General features: G+C 42.5%; 1 protein-coding gene across 2 annotated transcripts in view; it reads left to right on the top strand.

Annotated features, from left to right (window-relative positions):
* Positions 1 to 26,358, top strand: part of LOC139546213 (neuropilin-2-like) — a 314,353-nt gene that overhangs the window by 162,939 nt on the left and 125,056 nt on the right. For both annotated transcript variants that reach the window (XM_071354338.1, XM_071354337.1), the window contains exons 9-11: positions 18,215 to 18,390; positions 19,226 to 19,399; positions 23,170 to 23,314. In XM_071354338.1, coding sequence (XP_071210439.1) covers positions 18,215 to 18,390; positions 19,226 to 19,399; positions 23,170 to 23,314 — 495 coding nt within the window. The remainder of the gene's footprint in view (positions 1 to 18,214; positions 18,391 to 19,225; positions 19,400 to 23,169; positions 23,315 to 26,358) is intronic.

The raw sequence follows: 26,358 nt of genomic DNA, 5'->3' as shown, positions 1-26,358 counted from the left end.
ATCACTGGTAAGAACAGCCTATTATATTATATCCAAGCTCTATGGCTGTCAAATCACTGGTAAGAACAGCCTATTATATTATATCCAAGCTCTATGGCTGTCAAATCACTGGTAAGAACAGCCTATTATATTATATCCAAGCTCTATGGCTGTCAGATCACTGGTAAGAACAGCCTATTATATTATATCCAAGCTCTATGGCTGTCAGATCACTGGTAAGAACAGCCTATTATATTATATCCAAGCTCTATGGCTGTCAGATCACTGGTAAGAACAGCCTATTATATTATATCCAAGCTATATGGCTGTCAGATCACTGGTAAGAACAGCCTATTATATTATATCCAAGCTGTAAGACTGTCAGATCACTGGTAAGTCCCAACTAAGGATAGACTCTATTTTACCCATGTTTTCTTCTTCACCCTCTATGACGAACTCCAGGATGGTAATGCTAAAACGTGTTGTACATTTTTAATGAAGCTTTTCACATTCCCTCCTGGTTGAAATACGTCTCTGTGTGGTCCAGCTCCCTGGGACTGAAATACCAGCCCGCTTGGAAGAAATACCAGCCCGCTCAGAAGAAATACCAGCCCGCTCAGAAGAAATACCAGCCCGCTCAGAATAAATACCAGCCCGCGCGGAAGAAATACAAGCCCGATCAGAAGAATACAATCCCGATCATAAGAAATACAAGCCCGATCAGAAGAATACAAGCCCGATCAGAAGAAATACCAGCCCGCGTGGAAGAAATACCAGCCCGATCAGAGACGCACAAGATTTTCTAGAGTTTTCCACCTTAGTTAACACTATCAAAGCTTCCTTCTTCTGTGGGAATTGTCATCGAATCAACATAATATTAGCCACTTTTCAATGCAACATACCAAAACCAAACTAACTGTGCAAGACTTAAGTATGCAAAACTATGCAAGAGATTTTGTTTTAGGCATCGGCGAAGGATTCCATTGCATTGACAGGCACGAGCGGTCACGGGTAGAGGCTCTTGTTTTGGGTTCAAAGCGATATTTAGCCAATTGTGCACATTTGTTCGTATCCTTTGCTATTTAGTGACTTTTTACACCAGTTATAGCTAATTTCAGGTCAACATAGTGATCGTCTCCTACAAGAGCACAAAACGTTGCTATACTACGCCATCTTTGAAAAGCCAGGTAAAGATGATTATATTTATGTCTTCAAGGTGCAGTGTTGTATTTTGAGGCTATGAATATGTTAAGTTTACACTGCCTTCAGAAATTATTCAAACCCCTTCCATTATTCAACATTTGGTTGTGTTACAGCCTGAATTCATCATGGATTATATAATACCATTTCTCTACACACAAACCCCATAGAGAAAACCTGTTTTTAGAAATGTTTGCAAATGTATTGAAAATTGAATATCTCATACCTCATTTACTTAAGTATTCACATTCCGGAGTCAACACTTTGTAGAAGAACCGTTCACGGCTTCCCAGTTGACGCCAATTGGCGAAGCCGTCTAAGGCACTTTATCTCAGTGCTTGAGGCATCACTACAGATCCGGTTCGATCTCAGGCTGTGTCACAGCCGGCTGTGACCTGGGGTCCCATGGTGTCCCAACCATTTTCAGGTCTTGCCATAGATTTTCAAGTAGATATAAGTCAAAACTGTAACTCGGCCCTTCAGGAACATTCACTTTCTTCTTGGTAAGCAACTCCAGTGTATATTTGGCCTTTTGTTTTAGGGTATTGTCCTGCTGAAAGGTCGTAACCAGGTTATCCTCTAGGATTTTACCTGTTATTTATTTATTTTTTATTTCCCCTTCATTTAACCAGGTAGGCCAGTAGAGAACAAGTTCTCATTTACAACTGTGACCTGGCCAAGATAAAGCAAAGCAGTGCGACACAAACAACAACAAAAACAAGAGTTACAACTGGGATAAACAAATGTACAGTCAATAACACAATAGAAACATCTATGTACAGTGTGTGCAAATGTAGTAAGATTAGGGAGGTAAGGCAATAAATAGGCCAAAATCATTACAATTTAGCATTAAAGTTAGTGAGGGAGATATGAGTCTCCAGCTTCACTGATTTTTGCAATTTGTTCCAGTCATTGGCAGAAGAGAACTGGAAGGAAAGGCGGCCAAAAGAGATCTTGGCTTTGGGGGTAACCAGTGAGATATACCTGCTGGAGCGCGTGCTACAGGTGGGTGTTGCTATGGTGATCAGTGAGCTGAGATAAGGTGGGGCTTTACCTAGCAGAGACTTATAGATGACCTGGAGCCAGTGGGTCTGGCAATGAGTATGTAGCGAGTGCCAGCCGACGAGAGCATACAGGTCGCAGTGGTGGGTGGTGTAAGGGGCTTTGGTGACAAAACGGATGTGATAGACAACATACAATTTGCTGAGTAGAGTGTTGGAGACTATTTTGTAAATGACATCGCTGAAGTCAAAGATCGGTAGGATAGTCAGTTTTACGAGGGTATGTTTGGCAGCATGAGTGAAGGATTCTTTGTTGTCAGACAGGAAGCCGATTTTAGATTTAATTTTGGATTGGAGATGCTTAATGTGAGTCTGGAAGGAGAGTTTACAGTCTAACCAGACACCTAGGTATTTGTAGTTGTCCACATATTATAAGTCAGAACCGTCCAGAGTAGTGATGCTGGACGGGCAGGCAGGTGTGGGCAGCGATTGGTTGAAGAGCATGCATTTAGTTTTACTTGCATTTAAGAGCAGTTGGAGGCCACAGAAGGAGAGTTGTATGGCATTGAAGCTCGTCTGGAGGTTAGTTAACACAGTGTCCAAAGAAGGACCAGATGTATACAGAATGGTGTCGTCTGCGTAGAGGTGGATCAGAGAATCACCAGCAGCGAGAGCGACATCATTAATGTCGCTCCAACAGAGAAAAGAGTTGGCCCAAGAATTGAACCCTGTGGCACCCCCATAGAGACTGCCAGAGGTCCGGACAACAGGCCCTCCGATTTGACACACTGAACTCTGTCTGAGAAGTAATTGGTGAACCAGGCGAGGCAGTCATTTGAGAAATCAAGGCTGTTGAGTCTGCCGATAAGAATGTGGTGATTGACAGAGTCGAAAGCCTTGGCCAGGTCGATGAATACGGCTGCACAGTAATGTCTCTTATCGATGGCGGTTATGATGTCGTTTAGGACCTTGAGCGTGGCTGAGGTGCACCCATGACCAGCTCGGAAACCAGAATGCATAGCAGAGAAGGTACGGTGGGATTTGAAATGGTCGGTGATCTGTTTGTTAACCTCTCTGGGATATGTGGGACGGTAGCGTCCCACCTGGCCAACAACCAGTGAAAATGCAGAGCGCCAAATTCAAATAAATTACTATAAAAAATGTACTTTCATGAAATCACACATTCAATATACCAAATTAAAGCTACACTTGTTGTGAATCCAGCCAACGTGTCAGATTTCGAAAATGCTTTACGGTGAAAGTAAACGATGCTATTATCTGAGGATAGCACCCCAGCAACCAAACACAGACCATCATATTTCAACCCTCCCGGCGTGACACAAAACGCAGAAATAAAGATATAATTCATGCCTTACCTTTGACGAGCTTCTTCTGTTGGCACTCCAATATGTCCCATAAACATCACAAATGGTCCTCAATTAATTCCGTCGATATACAGTATATCCAAAATGTCCCTTTATTTGGCGCGTTTGATCCAGAAAAACACCGGTTCCAACTTGCACAACGTAACTACAAAATATCTCAAAAGTTACCTGTAAGCTTTGTCCAAACTTTTCAAACTACTTTTGTAATACAACTTTAGGTATTTTTCTACGTAAATAATCGATAAGATTGAAGACGGGATGATTTGTGTTCAATACCGGAGGAGCACAATGTGTAGCATGCTTTCTGGTCACGCGCCTCTAACAAACAGTACACTTCACTGGAGCCTCATTCTGAACATGGCTACTTCTTCATTTCTCAAAGGAAAAAACGCAACCAAATTCTATAGACTGTTGACATCCAGTGGAAGCGATAGGAACTGCAGGAAGGTCCCTTATAAATCTGGATTCCCAATGAAACTCCATTGAAAAGAGAGTGACCTAAAAAAAAAAAAAAGTAAAAAAAAAAAAAAATCTGAATGGTTTGTCCTCAGGGTTTTGCTTGCTACATAAGTTATGTTATAGTCACAGACATGATTCAACCAGTTTTAGAAACTTCAGAGTGTTTTCTATCCAATACTAATAATACTATGCATATATTAGCATCTGGGACTGAGTAGGAGGCAGTTTACTCTGGGCACGCTTTTCATCCAAACGTGAAAATGCTGCCCCCTATCCACAAGAAGTTAATTAACTTGGCTTTCGAAGACCTTAGAAAGGCAGGGTAGGATGGATATAGATCGGTGGCATTATGCTATTTGCACATTTTTACTCCTGAACTTATTTAGGTCTAATACATTTTTTTAAATGATTTTTTAACATTTTCTTTGAACAAAATTCCATTTGACTATGTGGGGTATTGTGTGTAGATTAATTTAATACATTTTTAATTCAGGCTGTAACAACAAAGTGTGGAAAATGTACATTCTGAAAGCACTGTAGCCAATAGGCAGAGGGTAGCATACATTTGATTCTCTATAATAATAATAATGCTTTGGGAATAATGATGAATCTTGTATTGTAATGTGGTTTCTTGCGCCAAAAAGAAAACAACACAATAACATTTTCAGACACCTAGTTGTTTGAAGGACAAGTGGATAGACAAGTTAATGTCAAGCCCTGCATGTTTTTTCAAAAAGAATGTAGGCCTTCATTGGCTGCTACTGTAGGCTGAATGATAGAACAGCTACTTCCATGTTGAAATATTGTGGGATTCAATTTCTCCATTTGTTTTTGATGGTAGGCCACTCTGGTAGGCTTACATTATGATCAAATAGCCACAGTAGTCTACTTGGCCACTGTTAAAACTGTAACTTAAAGCAGGTACAGCCTCAGTGTTCACAGTAAAACTGTAACTTAAAGCGGGTACAGCCTCAGTGTTCACAGTAACTTAAAGCGGGTACAGCCTCAGTATTCACAGTAAAACTGTAACTTAAAGCGGGTACAGCCTCAGTGTTCACAGTAACTTAAAGCGGGTACAGCCTCAGTGTTCACAATAACTTAAAGCGGGTACAGCCTCAGTGTTCACAGTAAACCTGTAACTTAAAGCAGGTACAGCCTCAGTGTTCACAGTAAACCTGTAACTTAAAGCGGGTACAGCCTCAGTGTTCACAGTAACTTAAAGCGGGTACAGCCTCAGTGTTCACAGTAAACCTGTAACTTAAAGCGGGTACAGCCTCTGTGTTCACAGTAACTTAAAGCGGGTACAGCCTCAGTGTTCACAGTAAACCTGTAACTTAAAGCGGGTACAGCCTCAGTGTTCACAGTAAAACTGTAACTTATAGTGGGTACAGCCTCAGTGTTCACAGTAAAACTGTAACTTAAAGCAGGTACAGCCTCAGTGTTCACAGTAAAACTGTAACTTAAAGCAAGTACAGCCTCAGTGTTCACAGTAAAACTGTAACTTAAAGTGGCTACAGCCTCAGTGTTCACAGTAAAACTGTAACTTAAAGCAGGTACAGCCTCAGTGTTCACAGTAAAACTGTAACTTAAAGCAGGTACAGCCTCAGTGTTCACAGTAAAACTGTAACTTAAAGCGGGTACAGCCTCAGTGTTCACAGTAAAACTGTAACTTATAGCAGGTACAGCCTCAGTGTTCACAGTAAAACTGTAACTTAAAGCGGGTACAGCCTCAGTGTTCACAGTAAAACTGTAACTTAAAGCGGGTACAGCCTCAGTGTTCACAGTAACTTAAAGCGGGTACAGCCTCAGTGTTCACAGTAACTTAAAGCGGGTACAGCCTCAGTGTTCACAGTAAACCTGTAACTTAAAGCAGGTACAGCCTCAGTGTTCACAGTAAACCTGTAACTTAAAGCGGGTACAGCCTCAGTGTTCACAGTAACTTAAAGCGGGTACAGCCTCAGTGTTCACAGTAAACCTGTAACTTAAAGCAGGTACAGCCTCAGTGTTCACAGTAAACCTGTAACTTAAAGCGGGTACAGCCTCAGTGTTCACAGTAACTTAAAGCGGGTACAGCCTCAGTGTTCACAGTAAACCTGTAACTTAAAGCGGGTACAGCCTCTGTGTTCACAGTAACTTAAAGCGGGTACAGCCTCAGTGTTCACAGTAAACCTGTAACTTAAAGCGGGTACAGCCTCAGTGTTCACAGTAAAACTGTAACTTAAAGCAGGTACAGCCTCAGTGTTCACAGTAAAACTGTAACTTAAAGCAAGTACAGCCTCAGTGTTCACAGTAAAACTGTAACTTAAAGTGACTACAGCCTCAGTGTTCACAGTAAAACTGTAACTTAAAGCAGGTACAGCCTCAGTGTTCACAGTAAAACTGTAACTTAAAGCAGGTACAGCCTCAGTGTTCACAGTAAAACTGTAACTTAAAGCGGGTACAGCCTCAGTGTTCACAGTAAAACTGTAACTTATAGCAGGTACAGCCTCAGTGTTCACAGTAAAACTGTAACTTAAAGCGGGTACAGCCTCAGTGTTCACAGTAACTTAAAGCGGGTACAGCCTCAGTGTTCACAGTAAACCTGTAACTTAAAGTGGGTACAGCCTCAGTGTTCACAGTAACTTAAAGCGGGTACAGCCTCAGTGTTCACAGTAAACCTGTAACTTAAAGCGGGTACAGCCTCAGTGTTCACAGTAAAACTGTAACTTAAAGCGGGTACAGCCTCAGTGTTCACAGTAAAACTGTAACTTAAAGCGGGTACAGCCTCAGTGTTCACAGTAAAACTGTAACTTAAAGCAGGTACAGCCTCAGTGTTCACAGTAAAACTGTAACTTAAAGCGGGTACAGCCTCAGTGTTCACAGTAAAACTGTAACTTATAGCAGGTACAGCCTCAGTGTTCACAGTAAAACTGTAACTTAAAGCGGGTACAGCCTCAGTGTTCACAGTAAAACTGTAACTTAAAGCGGGTACAGCCTCAGTGTTCACAGTAACTTAAAGTGGGTACAGCCTCAGTGTTCACAGTAACTTAAAGCGGGTACAGCCTCAGTGTTCACAGTAAACCTGTAACTTAAAGCAGGTACAGCCTCAGTGTTCACAGTAAACCTGTAACTTAAAGCGGGTACAGCCTCAGTGTTCACAGTAACTTAAAGCGGGTACAGCCTCAGTGTTCACAGTAAACCTGTAACTTAAAGCGGGTACAGCCTCTGTGTTCACAGTAACTTAAAGCGGGTACAGCCTCAGTGTTCACAGTAAACCTGTAACTTAAAGCAGGTACAGCCTCAGTGTTCACAGTAAAACTGTAACTTAAAGCAAGTACAGCCTCAGTGTTCACAGTAAAACTGTAACTTAAAGTGACTACAGCCTCAGTGTTCACAGTAAAACTGTAACTTAAAGCAGGTACAGCCTCAGTGTTCACAGTAAAACTGTAACTTAAAGCAGGTACAGCCTCAGTGTTCACAGTAAAACTGTAACTTAAAGCGGGTACAGCCTCAGTGTTCACAGTAAAACTGTAACTTATAGCAGGTACAGCCTCAGTGTTCACAGTAAAACTGTAACTTAAAGTGGGTACAGCCTCAGTGTTCACAGTAAAACTGTAACTTATAGTGGGTACAGCCTCAGTGTTCACAGTAAAACTGTAACTTAAAGCGGGTACAGCCTCAGTGTTCACAGTAACTTAAAGCGGGTACAGCCTCAGTATTCACAGTAAAACTGTAACTTAAAGCGGGTACAGCCTCAGTGTTCACAGTAACTTAAAGCGGGTACAGCCTCAGTGTTCACAATAACTTAAAGCGGGTACAGCCTCAGTGTTCACAGTAAACCTGTAACTTAAAGCAGGTACAGCCTCAGTGTTCACAGTAAACCTGTAACTTAAAGCGGGTACAGCCTCAGTGTTCACAGTAACTTAAAGCGGGTACAGCCTCAGTGTTCACAGTAAACCTGTAACTTAAAGCGGGTACAGCCTCTGTGTTCACAGTAACTTAAAGCGGGTACAGCCTCAGTGTTCACAGTAAACCTGTAACTTAAAGCGGGTACAGCCTCAGTGTTCACAGTAAAACTGTAACTTATAGTGGGTACAGCCTCAGTGTTCACAGTAAAACTGTAACTTAAAGCAGGTACAGCCTCAGTGTTCACAGTAAAACTGTAACTTAAAGCAAGTACAGCCTCAGTGTTCACAGTAAAACTGTAACTTAAAGTGGCTACAGCCTCAGTGTTCACAGTAAAACTGTAACTTATAGCAGGTACAGCCTCAGTGTTCACAGTAAAACTGTAACTTAAAGCGGGTACAGCCTCAGTGTTCACAGTAAAACTGTAACTTAAAGCGGGTACAGCCTCAGTGTTCACAGTAACTTAAAGCGGGTACAGCCTCAGTGTTCACAGTAACTTAAAGCGGGTACAGCCTCAGTGTTCACAGTAAACCTGTAACTTAAAGCGGGTACAGCTTCAGTGTTCACATTAACTTAAAGCGGGTACAGCCTCAGTGTTCACAGTAAACCTGTAACTTAAAGCAGGTACAGCCTCAGTGTTCACAGTAAACCTGTAACTTAAAGCGGGTACAGCCTCAGTGTTCACAGTAACTTAAAGCGGGTACAGCCTCAGTGTTCACAGTAAACCTGTAACTTAAAGCGGGTACAGCCTCTGTGTTCACAGTAACTTAAAGCGGGTACAGCCTCAGTGTTCACAGTAAACCTGTAACTTAAAGCGGGTACAGCCTCAGTGTTCACAGTAAAACTGTAACTTAAAGCAGGTACAGCCTCAGTGTTCACAGTAAAACTGTAACTTAAAGCAAGTACAGCCTCAGTGTTCACAGTAAAACTGTAACTTAAAGTGACTACAGCCTCAGTGTTCACAGTAAAACTGTAACTTAAAGCAGGTACAGCCTCAGTGTTCACAGTAAAACTGTAACTTAAAGCAGGTACAGCCTCAGTGTTCACAGTAAAACTGTAACTTAAAGCGGGTACAGCCTCAGTGTTCACAGTAAAACTGTAACTTATAGCAGGTACAGCCTCAGTGTTCACAGTAAAACTGTAACTTAAAGTGGGTACAGCCTCAGTGTTCACAGTAAAACTGTAACTTATAGTGGGTACAGCCTCAGTGTTCACAGTAAAACTGTAACTTAAAGCGGGTACAGGCTCAGTGTTCACAGTAACTTAAAGCAGGTACAGCCTCAGTGTTCACAGTAAAACTGTAACTTATAGTGGGTACAGCCTCAGTGTTCACAGTAAAACTGTACCTTAAAGCGGGTACAGCCTCAGTGTTCACAGTAAAACTGTAACTTAAAGCGGGTACAGCCTCAGTGTTCACAGTAAAACTGTAACTTAAAGCGGGTACAGCCTCAGTGTTCACAGTAAAACTGTAACTTATAGTGGGTACAGCCTCAGTGTTCAAAGTAAAACTGTAACTTAAAGCGGGTACAGCCTCAGTGTTCCCAGTAAAACTGTAACTTAAAGTGGGTACAGCCTCAGTGTTCACAGTAAAACTGTAACTTAAAGCGGGTACAGCCTCAGTGTTCACAGTAAAACTGTAACTTAAAGCGGGTACAGCCTCAGTGTTCACAGTAACTTAAAGCGGGTACAGCCTCAGTGTTCACAGTAACTTAAAGCGGGTACAGCCTCAGTGTTCACAGTAAACCTGTAACTTAAAGCAGGTACAGCCTCAGTGTTCACAGTAAACCTGTAACTTAAAGCGGGTACAGCCTCAGTGTTCACAGTAACTTAAAGCGGGTACAGCCTCAGTGTTCACAGTAAACCTGTAACTTAAAGCGGGTACAGCCTCTGTGTTCACAGTAACTTAAAGCGGGTACAGCCTCAGTGTTCACAGTAAACCTGTAACTTAAAGCGGGTACAGCCTCAGTGTTCACAGTAAAACTGTAACTTAAAGCAGGTACAGCCTCAGTGTTCACAGTAAAACTGTAACTTAAAGCAAGTACAGCCTCAGTGTTCACAGTAAAACTGTAACTTAAAGTGACTACAGCCTCAGTGTTCACAGTAAAACTGTAACTTAAAGCAGGTACAGCCTCAGTGTTCACAGTAAAACTGTAACTTAAAGCAGGTACAGCCTCAGTGTTCACAGTAAAACTGTAACTTAAAGCGGGTACAGCCTCAGTGTTCACAGTAAAACTGTAACTTATAGCAGGTACAGCCTCAGTGTTCACAGTAAAACTGTAACTTAAAGTGGGTACAGCCTCAGTGTTCACAGTAAAACTGTAACGTATAGTGGGTACAGCTTCAGTGTTCACAGTAAAACTGTAACTTAAAGCGGGTACAGGCTCAGTGTTCACAGTAACTTAAAGCAGGTACAGCCTCAGTGTTCACAGTAAAACTGTAACTTATAGTGGGTACAGCCTCAGTGTTCACAGTAAAACTGTACCTTAAAGCGGGTACAGCCTCAGTGTTCACAGTAAAACTGTAACTTAAAGCGGGTACAGCCTCAGTGTTCACAGTAAAACTGTAACTTAAAGCGGGTACAGCCTCAGTGTTCACAGTAAAACTGTAACTTATAGTGGGTACAGCCTCAGTGTTCAAAGTAAAACTGTAACTTAAAGCGGGTACAGCCTCAGTGTTCCCAGTAAAACTGTAACTTAAAGTGGGTACAGCCTCAGTGTTCACAGTAAAACTGTAATTTAAAGCGGGTACAGCCTCAGTGTTCACAGTAAAACTGTAACTTAAAGCGGGTACAGCCTCAGTGTTCACAGTAACTTAAAGCGGGTACAGCCTCAGTGTTCACAGTAACTTAAAGCGGGTACAGCCTCAGTGTTCACAGTAAACCTGTAACTTAAAGCGGGTACAGCCTCAGTGTTCACAGTAACTTAAAGCAGGTACAGCCTCAGTGTTCACAGTAAAACTGTAACTTAAAGCGGGTACAGCCTCAGTGTTCACAGTAACTTAAAGCGGGTACAGCCTCAGTGTTCACAGTAACTTAAAGCGGGTACAGCCTCAGTGTTCACAGTAAACCTGTAACTTAAAGCAGGTACAGCCTCAGTGTTCACAGTAAACCTGTAACTTAAAGCGGGTACAGCCTCAGTGTTCACATTAACTTAAAGCGGGTACAGCCTCAGTGTTCACAGTAAACCTGTAACTTAAAGTGGGTACAGCCTCAGTGTTCACAGTAACTTAAAGCGGGTACAGCCTCAGTGTTCACAGTAAACCTGTAACTTAAAGCGGGTACAGCCTCAGTGTTCACAGTAAAACTGTAACTTAAAGCGGGTACAGCCTCAGTGTTCACAGTAAAACTGTAACTTAAAGCGGGTACAGCCTCAGTGTTCACAGTAAAACTGTAACTTAAAGCAGGTACAGCCTCAGTGTTCACAGTAAAACTGTAACTTAAAGCGGGTACAGCCTCAGTGTTCATAGTAAAACTGTAACTTATAGCAGGTACAGCCTCAGTGTTCACAGTAAAACTGTAACTTAAAGCGGGTACAGCCTCAGTGTTCACAGTAAAACTGTAACTTAAAGCGGGTACAGCCTCAGTGTTCACAGTAACTTAAAGTGGGTACAGCCTCAGTGTTCACAGTAACTTAAAGCGGGTACAGCCTCAGTGTTCACAGTAAACCTGTAACTTAAAGCAGGTACAGCCTCAGTGTTCACAGTAAACCTGTAACTTAAAGCGGGTACAGCCTCAGTGTTCACAGTAACTTAAAGCGGGTACAGCCTCAGTGTTCACAGTAAACCTGTAACTTAAAGCGGGTACAGCCTCTGTGTTCACAGTAACTTAAAGCGGGTACAGCCTCAGTGTTCACAGTAAACCTGTAACTTAAAGCGGGTACAGCCTCAGTGTTCACAGTAAAACTGTAACTTAAAGCAGGTACAGCCTCAGTGTTCACAGTAAAACTGTAACTTAAAGCAAGTACAGCCTCAGTGTTCACAGTAAAACTGTAACTTAAAGTGACTACAGCCTCAGTGTTCACAGTAAAACTGTAACTTAAAGCAGGTACAGCCTCAGTGTTCACAGTAAAACTGTAACTTAAAGCAGGTACAGCCTCAGTGTTCACAGTAAAACTGTAACTTAAAGCGGGTACAGCCTCAGTGTTCACAGTAAAACTGTAACTTATAGCAGGTACAGCCTCAGTGTTCACAGTAAAACTGTAACTTAAAGTGGGTACAGCCTCAGTGTTCACAGTAAAACTGTAACTTATAGTGGGTACAGCCTCAGTGTTCACAGTAAAACTGTAACTTAAAGCGGGTACAGGCTCAGTGTTCACAGTAACTTAAAGCAGGTACAGCCTCAGTGTTCACAGTAAAACTGTAACTTATAGTGGGTACAGCCTCAGTGTTCACAGTAAAACTGTACCTTAAAGCGGGTACAGCCTCAGTGTTCACAGTAAAACTGTAACTTAAAGCGGGTACAGCCTCAGTGTTCACAGTAAAACTGTAACTTAAAGCGGGTACAGCCTCAGTGTTCACAGTAAAACTGTAACTTATAGTGGGTACAGCCTCAGTGTTCAAAGTAAAACTGTAACTTAAAGCGGGTACAGCCTCAGTGTTCCCAGTAAAACTGTAACTTAAAGTGGGTACAGCCTCAGTGTTCACAGTAAAACTGTAACTTAAAGCGGGTACAGCCTCAGTGTTCACAGTAAAACTGTAACTTAAAGCGGGTAAAGCCTCAGTGTTCACAGTAACTTAAAGCGGGTACAGCCTCAGTGTTCACAGTAAAACTGTAACTTAAAGCGGGTACAGCCTCAGTGTTCACAGTAACTTAAAGCGGGTACAGCCTCAGTGTTCACAGTAACTTAAAGCGGGTACAGCCTCAGTGTTCACAGTAAACCTGTAACTTAAAGCAGGTACAGCCTCAGTGTTCACAGTAAACCTGTAACTTAAAGCGGGTACAGCCTCAGTGTTCACAGTAACTTAAAGCGGGTACAGCCTCAGTGTTCACAGTAAACCTGTAACTTAAAGTGGGTACAGCCTCAGTGTTCACAGTAACTTAAAGTGGGTACAGCCTCAGTGTTCACAGTAAACCTGTAACTTAAAGCGGGTACAGCCTCAGTGTTCACAGTAAAACTGTAACTTATAGTGGGTACAGCCTCAGTGTTCACAGTAAAACTGTAACTTAAAGCGGGTACAGCCTCAGTGTTCACAGTAACTTAAAGCAGGTACAGCCTCAGTGTTCACAGTAAAACTGTAACTTAAAGCGGGTACAGCCTCAGTGTTCACAGTAAAACTGTAACTTAAAGCGGGTACAGCCTCAGTGTTCACAGTAAAACTGTAACTTATAGTGGGTACAGCCTCAGTGTTCACAGTAAAACTGTAACTTAAAGCGGGTACAGCCTCAGTGTTCCCAGTAAAACTGTAACTTAAAGTGGGTACAGCCTCAGTGTTCACAGTAAAACTGTAACTTATAGTGGGTACAGCCTCAGTGTTCACAGTAAAACTGTAACTTATAGTGGGTACAGCCTCAGTGTTCACAGTAAACGCATGCTGGAATTTTCACAGAATTCAAGTTTGCGCTCAGCAGACATTTATTTTTTTAGAGGGAACATTGCCACTATTCCTGAGTCAGATCGAATCTGTCCGTTTGACTCCTACTATCTCCCCATCCCACTATTTCCCACTATCTCCCCCTCCCACTACCTGGTTCGATGCCGGGCTGTATCAAAACCAGCTGTGATCGGGAGTCCGATAAGGCGGCCTCCGGGTTAGGGGAGGGTTTAGCCTGAGTAGGCCGTCATTCTAAAATAAGAATTTGTTTTTAACTGACTTGCCTAGTTAAATAAAGTTTAAATAAATAAAATAACACTTTCTCTGCAATAAAACGCTAAAGGAATGTTCCGGTTGAATGTGACCCTTTGAATCTTAGTTTGATCACAGCCACATCTAAAGACATCTAAAGACAGTCTATTGGCTTTTGTAACCGCCTGACAGAGAGACAAAGACCAGACATGTAATGTGTGTGATTCCATCCAGCCCGTCGCCAGTCGTCTCCTGTCTGTCCCCGTCTGTTTTCTGTCCACGCCTGTCTCCACCTCTCAGCGCCGTATCATCAGAGCTGTGGCGCTAAAGAGCTAGCTAGCTGTAATTACATGTGTCTATTTATAGTGCTTAGCGGGGGGTGTAATTCCGTTTGTTTCCCCCCCCACACATCACATGAAAGGAGATGGGCTGTTTTAGCTGCTGTCAGCCCCACCATCTCACACACACACACACACACACACACACACCATCAAACTCCATCATCATTCTATTAGCCTGCTATCTGCTGCCATTTTTATTCGACACTGAGAAGGACAGATGTGCTTTTAGTGAATAAAGCTCTCTCCGGCTTGACACAAATGGCACAAACACGATGCTGGTGTCTATATTAGATATTAGTGTCCCTGGGCCTGCCTGGCTGGCTGCACTCCGAGCGAAATGAGACAGTGGCCAACCCCTCTGTCTCTCTCTCTTTTGGTCTCTCATTTTCTCGTTCTCTCTTTCTCTGTCTCTCTCTCTCTGTCTCTCTCTCTTTCTGTCTCTCTCTCTATCTCTCTCTCTGTCTGTCTCTCTATCTTTCTGTCTCTCTCTTTCCGTCTCTCTCTCTCTCTCTCTCTCCGTCTCTCTCTCTCTCTCTCTCTCTCTCTCCATCTCTCTCTGTCCCTCTTTCTATCTGTCTCTCTCTCTCTCAATTTCAATTTATTTCAATTTTGTGCTTTATTGGCATGGGAAACATATGTTATCATTGCCAAAGCAAGTGAAATAGATAATAAAGAAAAGTGAAATAAACAATAAAAATGAACAGTAAACATTACACTCACAGAAGTTCCAAAAGAATAAAGACATTTCAAATGTCATATTATGTCTATATAGTGTTGTAATGATGTGCAAATGGTTAAAGTTTAAAATGGAAAATAAATAATCATAAATATGGGTTGTATTTACAATGGTGTTTGTTATTGACTGGTTGACCTTTACTTGTGGCAACAGGTCACAAATCTTGCTGCTGTGATGGCACACTGTGGTATTTCACCCAGTAGATATGTGAGTTTATCAAAATTGGGTTTGTTTAAAAAAAAAATGTGGATCTGTATAATCTGATGGAAATATGTGTCTCTAATATGGTCATACATTGGGCAGGAGGTTAGGAAGTGCAGCTCAGTTTCCACCTCATTTTGTGGGCAGTGTGCACATAGCCTGTCTTCTCTTGAGAGCCAGGTCTGCCTATGGCGGCCTTTCTCAATAGCAAGGCTATGCTCACTGAGTCTGTACATAGTCAAAGCTTTCCTTAAGTTTGGGTCAGTCACAGTGGTCAGGTATTCTGCCACTGTGTACTCTCTGTTTAGGGCCGCTAACAAAAACTGCCCCCCCCCCTCTCTGTGGCCGATGTGAGTAAAACATTTAAACGTGTTAACCTTCGCAAGTCTGCTGGCCCAGACGGCATCCCTAGCCACAGAGCATGCGCAGACCAGCTGGCTGGTGTGTTAACGGACATATTCAATCAATCCTATCCCAGTCTGCTGTTCCCACATGCTTCAAGATGACAACTATTTTTCACGTACCCAAGAAGGCAAACTGAACTAAACTTTAAGAGACTAGTCAAGGATCATATCACCTCCACCTTACCTGCCACCCTAGACCCACTTCAGTTTGCATACCGCTCCAACAGATCCACAGACGATGCAATCGCCATCACACTGCACATTGCCCTATCCCATCTGGACAAGAGGAATACCTACGTCAGAATGCTGTTCATTTACTACAGCTCAGCATTTAACACCATAGTACCCTCCAAGCTCATCATTAAGCTCTGGGCCCTGGGCCTGAACCCCGCCCTGTGCAATTGGGTCCTGGACTTTCTGACGGGTCGCCCCCGGGTGGTGAAGGTAGGAAACAACATCTCCACTCCGCTGATCCTCAACACTGGGGCCCCACAAAGGTGCGTTCTCAGCCCTCTCCTGTACTCCCTGTTCACCCATGACTGCGTTCCCATGCACACCTCCAACTCAATCATCAAGTTTGCAGACGTCACAACAGTGGTAGGCTTGATTACCAACAACTACGAGACGGCCTACAGAGAGGAGGTGAGGGACCTCGGAGTGTGGTGTCAGGAAAATAACCACTCACTCAACGTCAACAAAACAAAGGAGATGATCGTGGACTTCAGGAAACAGCAGAGGGAGCACCCCCCTATCCACATAGAGGACAGCAGTGGAGAAAGTGGAAAGTTTTAAGTTTTAAGTACACATCACAGACAAACTGAAATGGTCCACCCACACAGACAGTGTGGAGAAGAAGGCCCAACTACCTCAGGAGGCTGAAGAAATTTGGCACCCAAAACCCTGACAAACTTTTACAGATGCACAATCGAGAGCATCCTGTCGGGCTGTATCACCGCCTGGTACGGCAACTGCTCCGCACACAACCGCAGGGCTCTCCAAAGGGTAGTGAGGTCTGCACAACGCATCACCGGGGGCAAACTACCTGCCCTCCAGGACACCTGCACCACCTGATGTCACAGGAAGGCCAAAAAGATCATCAAGGACAACAACCACCCGAGCCACTGCCTGTTCACCCCGTTATCATCCAGAAGGCGAGGTCAGTACAGGTGCATCAAAGCTGGGACCGAGAGACTGAAAAAAAGCTTCTATCTCAAGGCCATCAGACTGTTAAACAGCCATCACTAACACAGAGAGGCTGCTGCCTACACTGAGACCCAATCACTGGACACTTTAATAAATGGATCACTAGCCACTTTATACAATGCCACTTTAAAAACGTTTACATATCTGCTAACCATGTGACAAATAAAAAAGAATTTGACTTGAATAGCATTCTAGTTTTTTGTTAAGTAATTATCTTTTTGTTTTGTCATGATTTGATTGGGTCTAATTGGGTTGCTGTCCTGGGGCTCTGTGGGGTCTGTTTGTGTTGGTGAACAGAGCCCCAGGACCAGCTTGCTTAGCGGATATCGGCCTAATTCTGCTCTGCATTATTTGGTGTATTACGTTCTACACAGAGGATATTTTTGCAAAATTCTGCATGCAGAGTCTCAATTTCTTGTTTGTCCCATTTAGTGAATTATTGGTTGGTGAGCGGATCCCAGACATCACAACCATAAAGGGCAATGGGTTTTCTCTCTCTCTCTCTCTCTCTCTCTCTCTCTCTCTCTCTCTCTCTCTCTCTCTCTCTCTCTCTCTCTCTCTCTCTCTCTCTCTCTCTCTCTCTCTCTCTCTCTCTCTCTCTCTCTCTCTCTCTCTCTCTCTCTCTCTCTCTCTCTCTCCTTCTCTCTCTGTCTCTCTCTCTCTGTCTCTCCCAGACTCCTCCTCTATGTCTTGCTCTGCTTTCTCCATCCCTCCATGTCTGGCATATATAGCTTTTCCATATCTCTTTTTAATTTTCACACTTGTGCGAGGAAGGGAAAAGCTCTTTGTTCACCCAGCATTAGTACAGAGCGCTGTGGGAGTGTGTGGGATCTGATCTGCTCTCTCTCTCTCTCTTTTAGGTAAAGGGCAGTTATTTTCCATCTCCCAGTGTTTCTGTTCCTCTGGTCTGTTCTCTACCTAGCTAGTATCCTGCAGTCAAAATGTCTCCCTCTGTTCTCTACCTAGCTAGTATCCCGCAGTCAAAATGTCTCCCACTAACTTCTCTTAAAGATCCACACACACACAGATAATAGTAATAGAGTCATTTGGACGTGCCACAAAATGTCACCTTGTCCCCTATGTAGGGCACTAATTCTGACCGTAGCCCTATGAGCCCTGGTGGAAAGAAGTGCACACGGCAAAGGGTACCATTTGAGACCTAGACAAAGAGCGGCTTGTGTTAGTTGTTTCATTATTTACTGTTGTAGTCGACTGCTGAGACATAACTACATGAAACATTGATTTCACTAGCCTTGAAATGTCCTTGTCGATCTTCCTCAATGTTCAATCAGCTCCCTCTCTTGTCTTTCTCTCTCCAACCCGTTCCTCGTTTCTGTTCCCTCCCCTCTCTACCCCCCCTTAACCTCCTCTCCAAGTACAAAATATACTGCCAGTGTTGCCCTAGCTGTCCATATAATATCAACTAAGTTGTCTGACTTTGTGTTTAAAAAAAAAATATATATATTCTCGGTCATGTGTGTATTGCTGTACTCAAATGGCTGAGCAAACTCTATGGGCCGGTTTCCCGATTTAAGTCTGGACTAACACATTGGATATTCTCCGTTGTCCAGGACTTAATCTGAGTCCGGGAAACTGACCCTGATTGTATTTTCAAAATACAATTCTCCCTTCTCTCCAGACGCTCCATGTTCTGAGATGCAGGGGATGCTCTCCGGCCTGTTGCCCGACTCCCAGATCACAGCGTCCTCCATGAGGGATATCCACGGCTCCATGGGGACAGCCAGGCTGGTGGCCAGCCGGTCGGGATGGTTCCCCAGCCCAACACAGCCTCTGGCCGGGGAGGAGTGGCTGCAGGTAGACAACGTGACCTTTTTCACACTGGCCAAGAAAAACTGTTTGTCTGTGTCTCAAAAAAAAAGAAGGCTATTTCATAAATAATGCACACAGGTGAGGCTACAGGTGAGGTTTTTAAATCATGTTTGAAAACTTCATATCATATCAAATAAAATTATATTTTTTGTATTTGTATTTGTCACCCGAAATGCTTTACTTACAAGCCCCTTAAATCAACAATACAGTTTTAAGAAAAATACGTGTTAAGTAAAAAATAGATAAGTAAAAAAAAATAAGAAATTAAAGTAACAAGTAATTAAAGAACAGCAGTAAAATAACAATAGCGAGACTATATACAGGGTGTTACGGTACAGAGTCAATGTGGAGGCTATATACAGGGGGTACCGGTACAGAGTCAATGTGGAGTCTATATACAGGGGGTACCGGTACAGAGTCAATGTGCAGGCTATATACAGGGGGTACCGGTACAGAGTCAATGTGGAGGCTATATACAGGGGGTACCGGTCCAGAGTCAATGTGGAGGCTATATACAGGGGGTACCAGTACAGAGTCAATGTGGAGGCTATATACAGGGGGTACCGGTACAGAGTCAATGTGCGGGGGTACCGGTTAATCTTTTGAGTTAAGCCTTTAATTTGATTGTTATTTCCTTGTATTGCCTTCTGTCAGTTTATCTCTGTCACTGTAAAGTGTGTTTGCGATTTTGCCATACCAGGCGGTGATACAGTCTGACAGGATGCTCTCGATTGTGCATCGGTCAAAGTTTGTCAGGGTTTTGGGTGCCAAAATTTGAAATGCACCTTTGATACCGTCGATGGGATTTGTTTTGATCCAGGTGGACTTGGGGGTCCCCAAGACGGTACGCGGCGTCATCACCCAGGGAGTGAGGACAGTAGAGGGGAGTACCTCCGCTGAGAACAGGGCCTTCGTCAGGAAGTACCGCGTGTCTCACAGCCTGACGGGCAAGGACTGGACGTTTATACTGGACAGCAAGACCAACCATCCTAAGGTATGGGTGGCTAGCACACAACACACACACACCATACACACACACACACACACACAGACACACACACAACACGTACACACACACACACACACACACACACACACACACACACACACACACACACACACACACACACACACACACACACACACACACACACCACACAACACACAACACACACAAACACAATTTTCTCATTTATGGGTATTTTTCCTTTACATCCAAATAGTACAGTATTCCCTATTTAGTGCACTAGTTTTGACTACTTTTCAATAGAAGTGCACTGTATAGTGAATAATGTAGTATTTGGGAGTCCCCCCAGGGAGTCAGCCGTCCTCCTGCGTCTTTCAGTTTGGAAATAATTCCATTAGAGCGACTCTGATAACATTTCAGTTTAATCTTTTACACTTTGTGTGTTAATTAAAAATGTCTCTGTTCTGCCACCAACTCCACTCCAGGCAGTTTAGAGAAATTCACACACACACACACACAAACACACAGACACACACGCACACACACAGACAGTCACACAACCACAGTCACACACACACACAGACACACACACACACACACACACACACACACACACACACACACACACACACACACACACACACACACACACACACACACACACACACACACACACACACACACACACACACACACACACACACAGCCACACACACACAGACACACACACACACACACAGACACACACATACACACACACACACACACACACACACACACACACACACACACACACACACACACACACACACACACACACACACACACACACACCCACACACATACACACACACACACACACACACACACACACACACACACACACACACACACACACACACACACACACACACACACACACACACACACACACACACCCAGACACACACACACACACACACACACACACACACACACACACACACACACACACACACACACACACACACACACCCAGACACACACACACACACACACACACACACACACACACACACACACACACACACACACACACACACACACACCCAGACACACACACACACACACACACACACACACACACACACACACACACACACACACACACACACACACACACACACACACACACACACACACACACACACCCACACACACACACACACACACACACACACACACACACACACACACACACACACACACCCAGACACACACACACACACACACACACACACACACACACACACACACACACACACACACACACACACACACACACACACACACACACACACACACACACACACACACACACACACACACACTGCTCCTCCTAAGCTCTCTTGCTGTTAAACCTTCTCTTCTCATTAGGTTTCCATGCAGTTGGCGACAGATTTTCATTAAGTATTCTATATATATACGCATTTTCCCACCGCTGGTGTGTATTCATCAAACTGACTTATTGTGGAAAAAACACGTGATGACATAGAGCACGTGATGACATAGGGCACGTGATGACATAGAGCACGTGATGACATAGAGCACGTGATGACATAGGGCACGTGATGACATAGAGCACGTGATGACATAGGGCACGTGATGACATAGAGCACGTGATGACATAGAGCACGTGATGACATAGGGCACACGATGACATAGGGCACGCGATGACATAGAGCACGTGATGACATAGAGCACGTGATGACATAGGGCACGTGATGACATAGAGCATGTGATGACATAGAGCACATGATGACATAGGGCACGTGATGACATAGGGCACGTGATGACATAGAGCACGTGATGACATAGGGAACAAAAAATTTACTTTTTCTCTTAAGTTTTCTTGTATAAAATAAAAATCTAAAGTTCAATGTGTTTCCATCTCTAGTGATGTCACTGTTGAATGATACGAGATTATATTACTAGAATATTACTATGGAGAATACTACTATGGAGAATATTACTACGGATAATACTACTATGGAGAATATTACTATGGAGAATACTACTATGGAGAATATTACTATGGAGAATACTACTATGGAGAATACTACTATGGAGAATATTACTACGGATAATACTACTATGGAGAATATTACTATGGAGAATACTACTATGGAGAATATTACTATGGAGAATACTACTATGGAGAATATTACTACGGATAATAATACTATGGAGAATAATACTATGGAGAATACTACTATGGAGAATAATACTATGGAGAATACTACTATGGAGAATAATACTATGGAGAATACTACTATGGAGAATAATACTATGGAGAATACTACTATGGAGAATAATACTATGGAGAATATTACTATGGAGAATAATACTATGGAGAATATTACTATGGAGAATACTACTATGGAGAATAATACTATGGAGAATAACACTATGGAGAATAATACTATGGAGAATACTACTATGGAGAATACTACTATGGAGAATAATACTATGGAGAATATTACTATGGAGAATACTACTATGGAGAATACTACTATGGAGAATACTACTATGGAGAATAATACTATGGAGAATAATACTATGGAGAATATTACTATGGAGAATACTACTATGGAGAATACTACTATGGAGAATACTACTATGGAGAATATTACTATGGAGAATACTACTATGGAGAATACTACTATGGAGAATACTACTATGGAGAATACTACTATGGAGAATACTACTATGGAGAATACTACTATGGAGAATAATACTATGGAGAATATTACTATGGAGAATATTACTATGGAGGATAATACTATGGATAATATTACTATGGATAATATTACTATGGAGAATAATACTATGGAGAATACTACTATGGAGAATATTACTATGGAGAATAATACTATGGAGAATACTACTATGGAGAATAATACTACGGATAAAAATACTATGGAGAATAATACTATGAAGAATACTACTAAGGAGAATATTACTATGGAGAATACTACTATGGAGAATATTACTATGGAGAATAATACTATGGAGAATACTACTAAGGAGAATACTACTATGGAGAATACTACTATGGAGAATAATACTATGGAGAATATTACTATGGAGAATAATACTATGGGGAATATTACTATGGAGAATAATACTATGGAGAATATTACTATGGAGAATATTACTATGGTTAATACTACTATGGAGAATAATACTATAGAGAATTTTACCATGTCGAACGAACAAATTATTTATCTGGATTTATAAAATTGTACAGAAACGTCCTGTTTCTATCACAGCTGTCGTGAGTTTTTTTTATACGGTATGACTTTACTGTGGATGGAAACGTGGTCAGTGTCTCTGCTACAGATGTATAACATCTCTCTTCTCTTCTCATTGTCTCTGCTACAGATGTATAACATCTCTCTTCTCTTCTCAGTGTCCCTGGTACAGATTTATACATCTCTCTTCTCTTCTCAGTGTCTCTGCTACAGATGTATAACATCTCTCTTCTCTTCTCAGTGTCCCTGGTACAGATTTATACATCTCTCTTCTCTTCTCAGTGTCTCTGCTACAGATGTATAACATCTCTCTTCTCTTCTCAGTGTCCCTGGTACAGATTTATACATCTCTCTTCTCTTCTCAGTGTCTCTGCTACAGATGTATAACATCTCTCTTCTCTTCTCAGTGTCCCTGGTACAGATTTATACATCTCTCTTCTCTTCTCAGTGTCTCTGCTACAGATGTATAACATCTCTCTTCTCTTCTCATTGTCTCTGCTACAGATCTTCGAGGGAAACACACACTACGACACTCCAGAGATCCGGCGGTTTGAGGAGATACCGGCTCAGTTCATCAGGATCTACCCAGAGAGGTGGTCTCCTGCTGGGATAGGGATGAGGCTGGAGGTGCTGGGATGTGAACTGCCGGGTAAGAAGATGTTCCTCTCCCCCCCCCATCTCTCCACGCACACATGACATCACTACTATGCAATGCTTGGTCATCTATCTACCATCGGTGCAAACAAAAAGTTGTGCCAAAATTACTGTAAGATAACATTACTGTAAGATAACATTACTTTAAGATAACACTAGTGGAAGATAACACTACTGAATGATTACACATGACTCATATAGGTAGTTGAATGATAACCACTCTGTTTCCTACTATAGACAGTGGGCTGACTAGTGATTGATATCTGTTTCCTACTATAGACAGTGGGCTGACTAGTGATTGATAACTCTGGGTCCTACTATAGACAGTGGGCTGACTAGTGATTGATAACTGTTTCCTACTATAGACAGTGGGCTGACTAGTGATTGATATCTGTTTCCTACTATAGACAGTGGGCTGACTACTGATTGATAACTCTGTTTCCTACTATAGACAGTGGGCTGACTAGTGATTGATAACTGTTTCCTACTATAGACAGTGGGCTGACTAGTGATTGATAACTGTTTCCTACTATAGACAGTGGGCTGACTAGTGATTGATATCTGTTTCCTACTATAGACAGTGGGCTGACTACTGATTGATAACTCTGTTTCCTACTATAGACAGTGGGCTGACTAGTGATTGATAACTGTTTCCTACTATAGACAGTGGGCTGACTAGTGATTGATAACTGTTTCCTACTATAGACAGTGGGCTGACTAGTGATTGATAACTGTTTCCTACTATAGACAGTGGGCTGACTAGTGATTGATAACTGTTTCCTACTATAGACAGTGGGCTGACTAGTGATTGATATCTGTTTCCTACTATAGACAGTGGGCTGACTAGTGATTGATAACTGTTTCCTACTATAGACAGTGGGCTGACTAGTGATTGATATCTGTTTCCTACTATAGACAGTGGGCTGACTAGTGATTGATAACTGTTTCCTACTATAGACAGTGGGCTGACTAGTGATTGATAACTCTGTTTCCTCCTATAGACAGTGGGCTGACTAGTGATTGATAACTGTTTCCTACTATAGACAGTGGGCTGACTAGTGATTGATATCTGTTTCCTACTATAGACAGTGGGCTGACTAGTGATTGATAACTGTTTCCTACTATAGACAGTGGGCTGACTAGTGATTGATATCTGTTTCCTACTATAGACAGTGGGCTGACTAGTGATTGATATCTGTTTCCTACTATAGACAGTGGGCTGACTAGTGATTGATATCTGTTTCCTACTATAGACAGTGGGCCGACTAGTGATTGATATCTGTTTCCTACTATAGACAGTGGGCTGACTAGTGATTGATATCTGTTTCCTACTATAGACAGTGGGCTGACTAGTGATTGATAACTGTTTCCTACTATAGACAGTGGGCTGACTAGTGATTGATAACTCTGTTTCCTACTATAGACAGTGGGCTGACTAGTGATTGATAACCACTCTGTTTCCTACTATAGACAGTGGGCTGACTAGTGATTGATAACTGTTTCCTACTATAGACAGTGGGCTGACTAGTGATTGATATCTGTTTCCTACTATAGACAGTGGGCTGACTAGTGATTGATAACTGTTTCCTACTATAGACAGTGGGCTGACTAGTGATTGATATCTGTTTCCTACTATAGACAGTGGGCTGACTAGTGATTGATATCTGTTTCCTACTATAGACAGTGGGCTGACTAGTGATTGATAACTGTTTCCTACTATAGACAGTGGGCTGACTAGTGATTGATATCTGTTTCCTACTATAGACAGTGGGCTGACTAGTGATTGATAACTGTTTCCTACTATAGACAGTGGGCTGACTAGTGATTGATACACTGTTTCCTACTATAGACAGTGGGCTGACTAGTGATTGATAACTGTTTCCTACTATAGACAGTGGGCTGACTAGTGATTGATATCTGTTTCCTACTATAGACAGTGGGCTGACTAGTGATTGATAACTGTTTCCTACTATAGACAGTGGGCTGACTAGTGATTGATAACGGTTTCCTACTATAGACAGTGGGCTGACTAGTGATTGATAACTCTGTTTCCTACTATAGACAGTGGGCTGACTAGTGATTGATAACCACTCTGTTTCCTACTATAGACAGTGGGCTGACTAGTGATTGATATCTGTTTCCTACTATAGACAGTGGGCTGACTAGTGATTGATAACCTCTCTAATTCCTACTATAGACAGTGGGCTGACTAGTGATTGATATCTGTTTCCTACTATAGACAGTGGGCTGACTAGTGATTGATAACCACTCTGTTTCCTACTATAGACAGTGGGCTGACTAGTGATTGATATCTGTTTCCTACTATAGACAGTGGGCTGACTAGTGATTGATAACTGTTTCCTCCTATAGACAGTGGGCTGACTAGTGATTGATATCTGTTTCCTACTATAGACAGTGGGCTGACTAGTGATTGATATCTGTTTCCTACTATAGACAGTGGGCTGACTAGTGATTGATAACTCTGGGTCCTACTATAGACAGTGGGCTGACTAGTGATTGATAACTGTTTCCTACTATAGACAGTGGGCTGACTAGTGATTGATAACGGTTTCCTACTATAGACAGTGGGCTGACTAGTGATTGATAACTGTTTCCTACTATAGACAGTGGGCTGACTAGTGATTGATAACTCTGTTTCCTCCTATAGACAGTGGGCTGACTAGTGATTGATAACTGTTTCCTACTATAGACAGTGGGCTGACTAGTGATTGATAACGGTTTCCTACTATAGACAGTGGGCTGACTAGTGATTGATAACTGTTTCCTACTATAGACAGTGGGCTGACTAGTGATTGATAACTCTGTTTCCTCCTATAGACAGTGGGCTGACTAGTGATTGATATCTGTTTCCTACTATAGACAGTGGGCTGACTAGTGATTGATATCTGTTTCCTACTATAGACAGTGGGCTGACTAGTGATTGATAACTGTTTCCTACTATAGACAGTGGGCTGACTAGTGATTGATAACGGTTTCCTACTATAGACAGTGGGCTGACTAGTGATTGATAACTCTGTT

The sequence above is a fragment of the Salvelinus alpinus genome, chromosome 20 (genome assembly GCF_045679555.1).
Source record: "Salvelinus alpinus chromosome 20, SLU_Salpinus.1, whole genome shotgun sequence".
Taxonomy (NCBI): domain Eukaryota; kingdom Metazoa; phylum Chordata; class Actinopteri; order Salmoniformes; family Salmonidae; genus Salvelinus; species Salvelinus alpinus.
The sequence above is the reverse complement of the archived record's forward strand: the minus strand, read 5'-3'. Positions and strand labels throughout refer to the sequence as shown.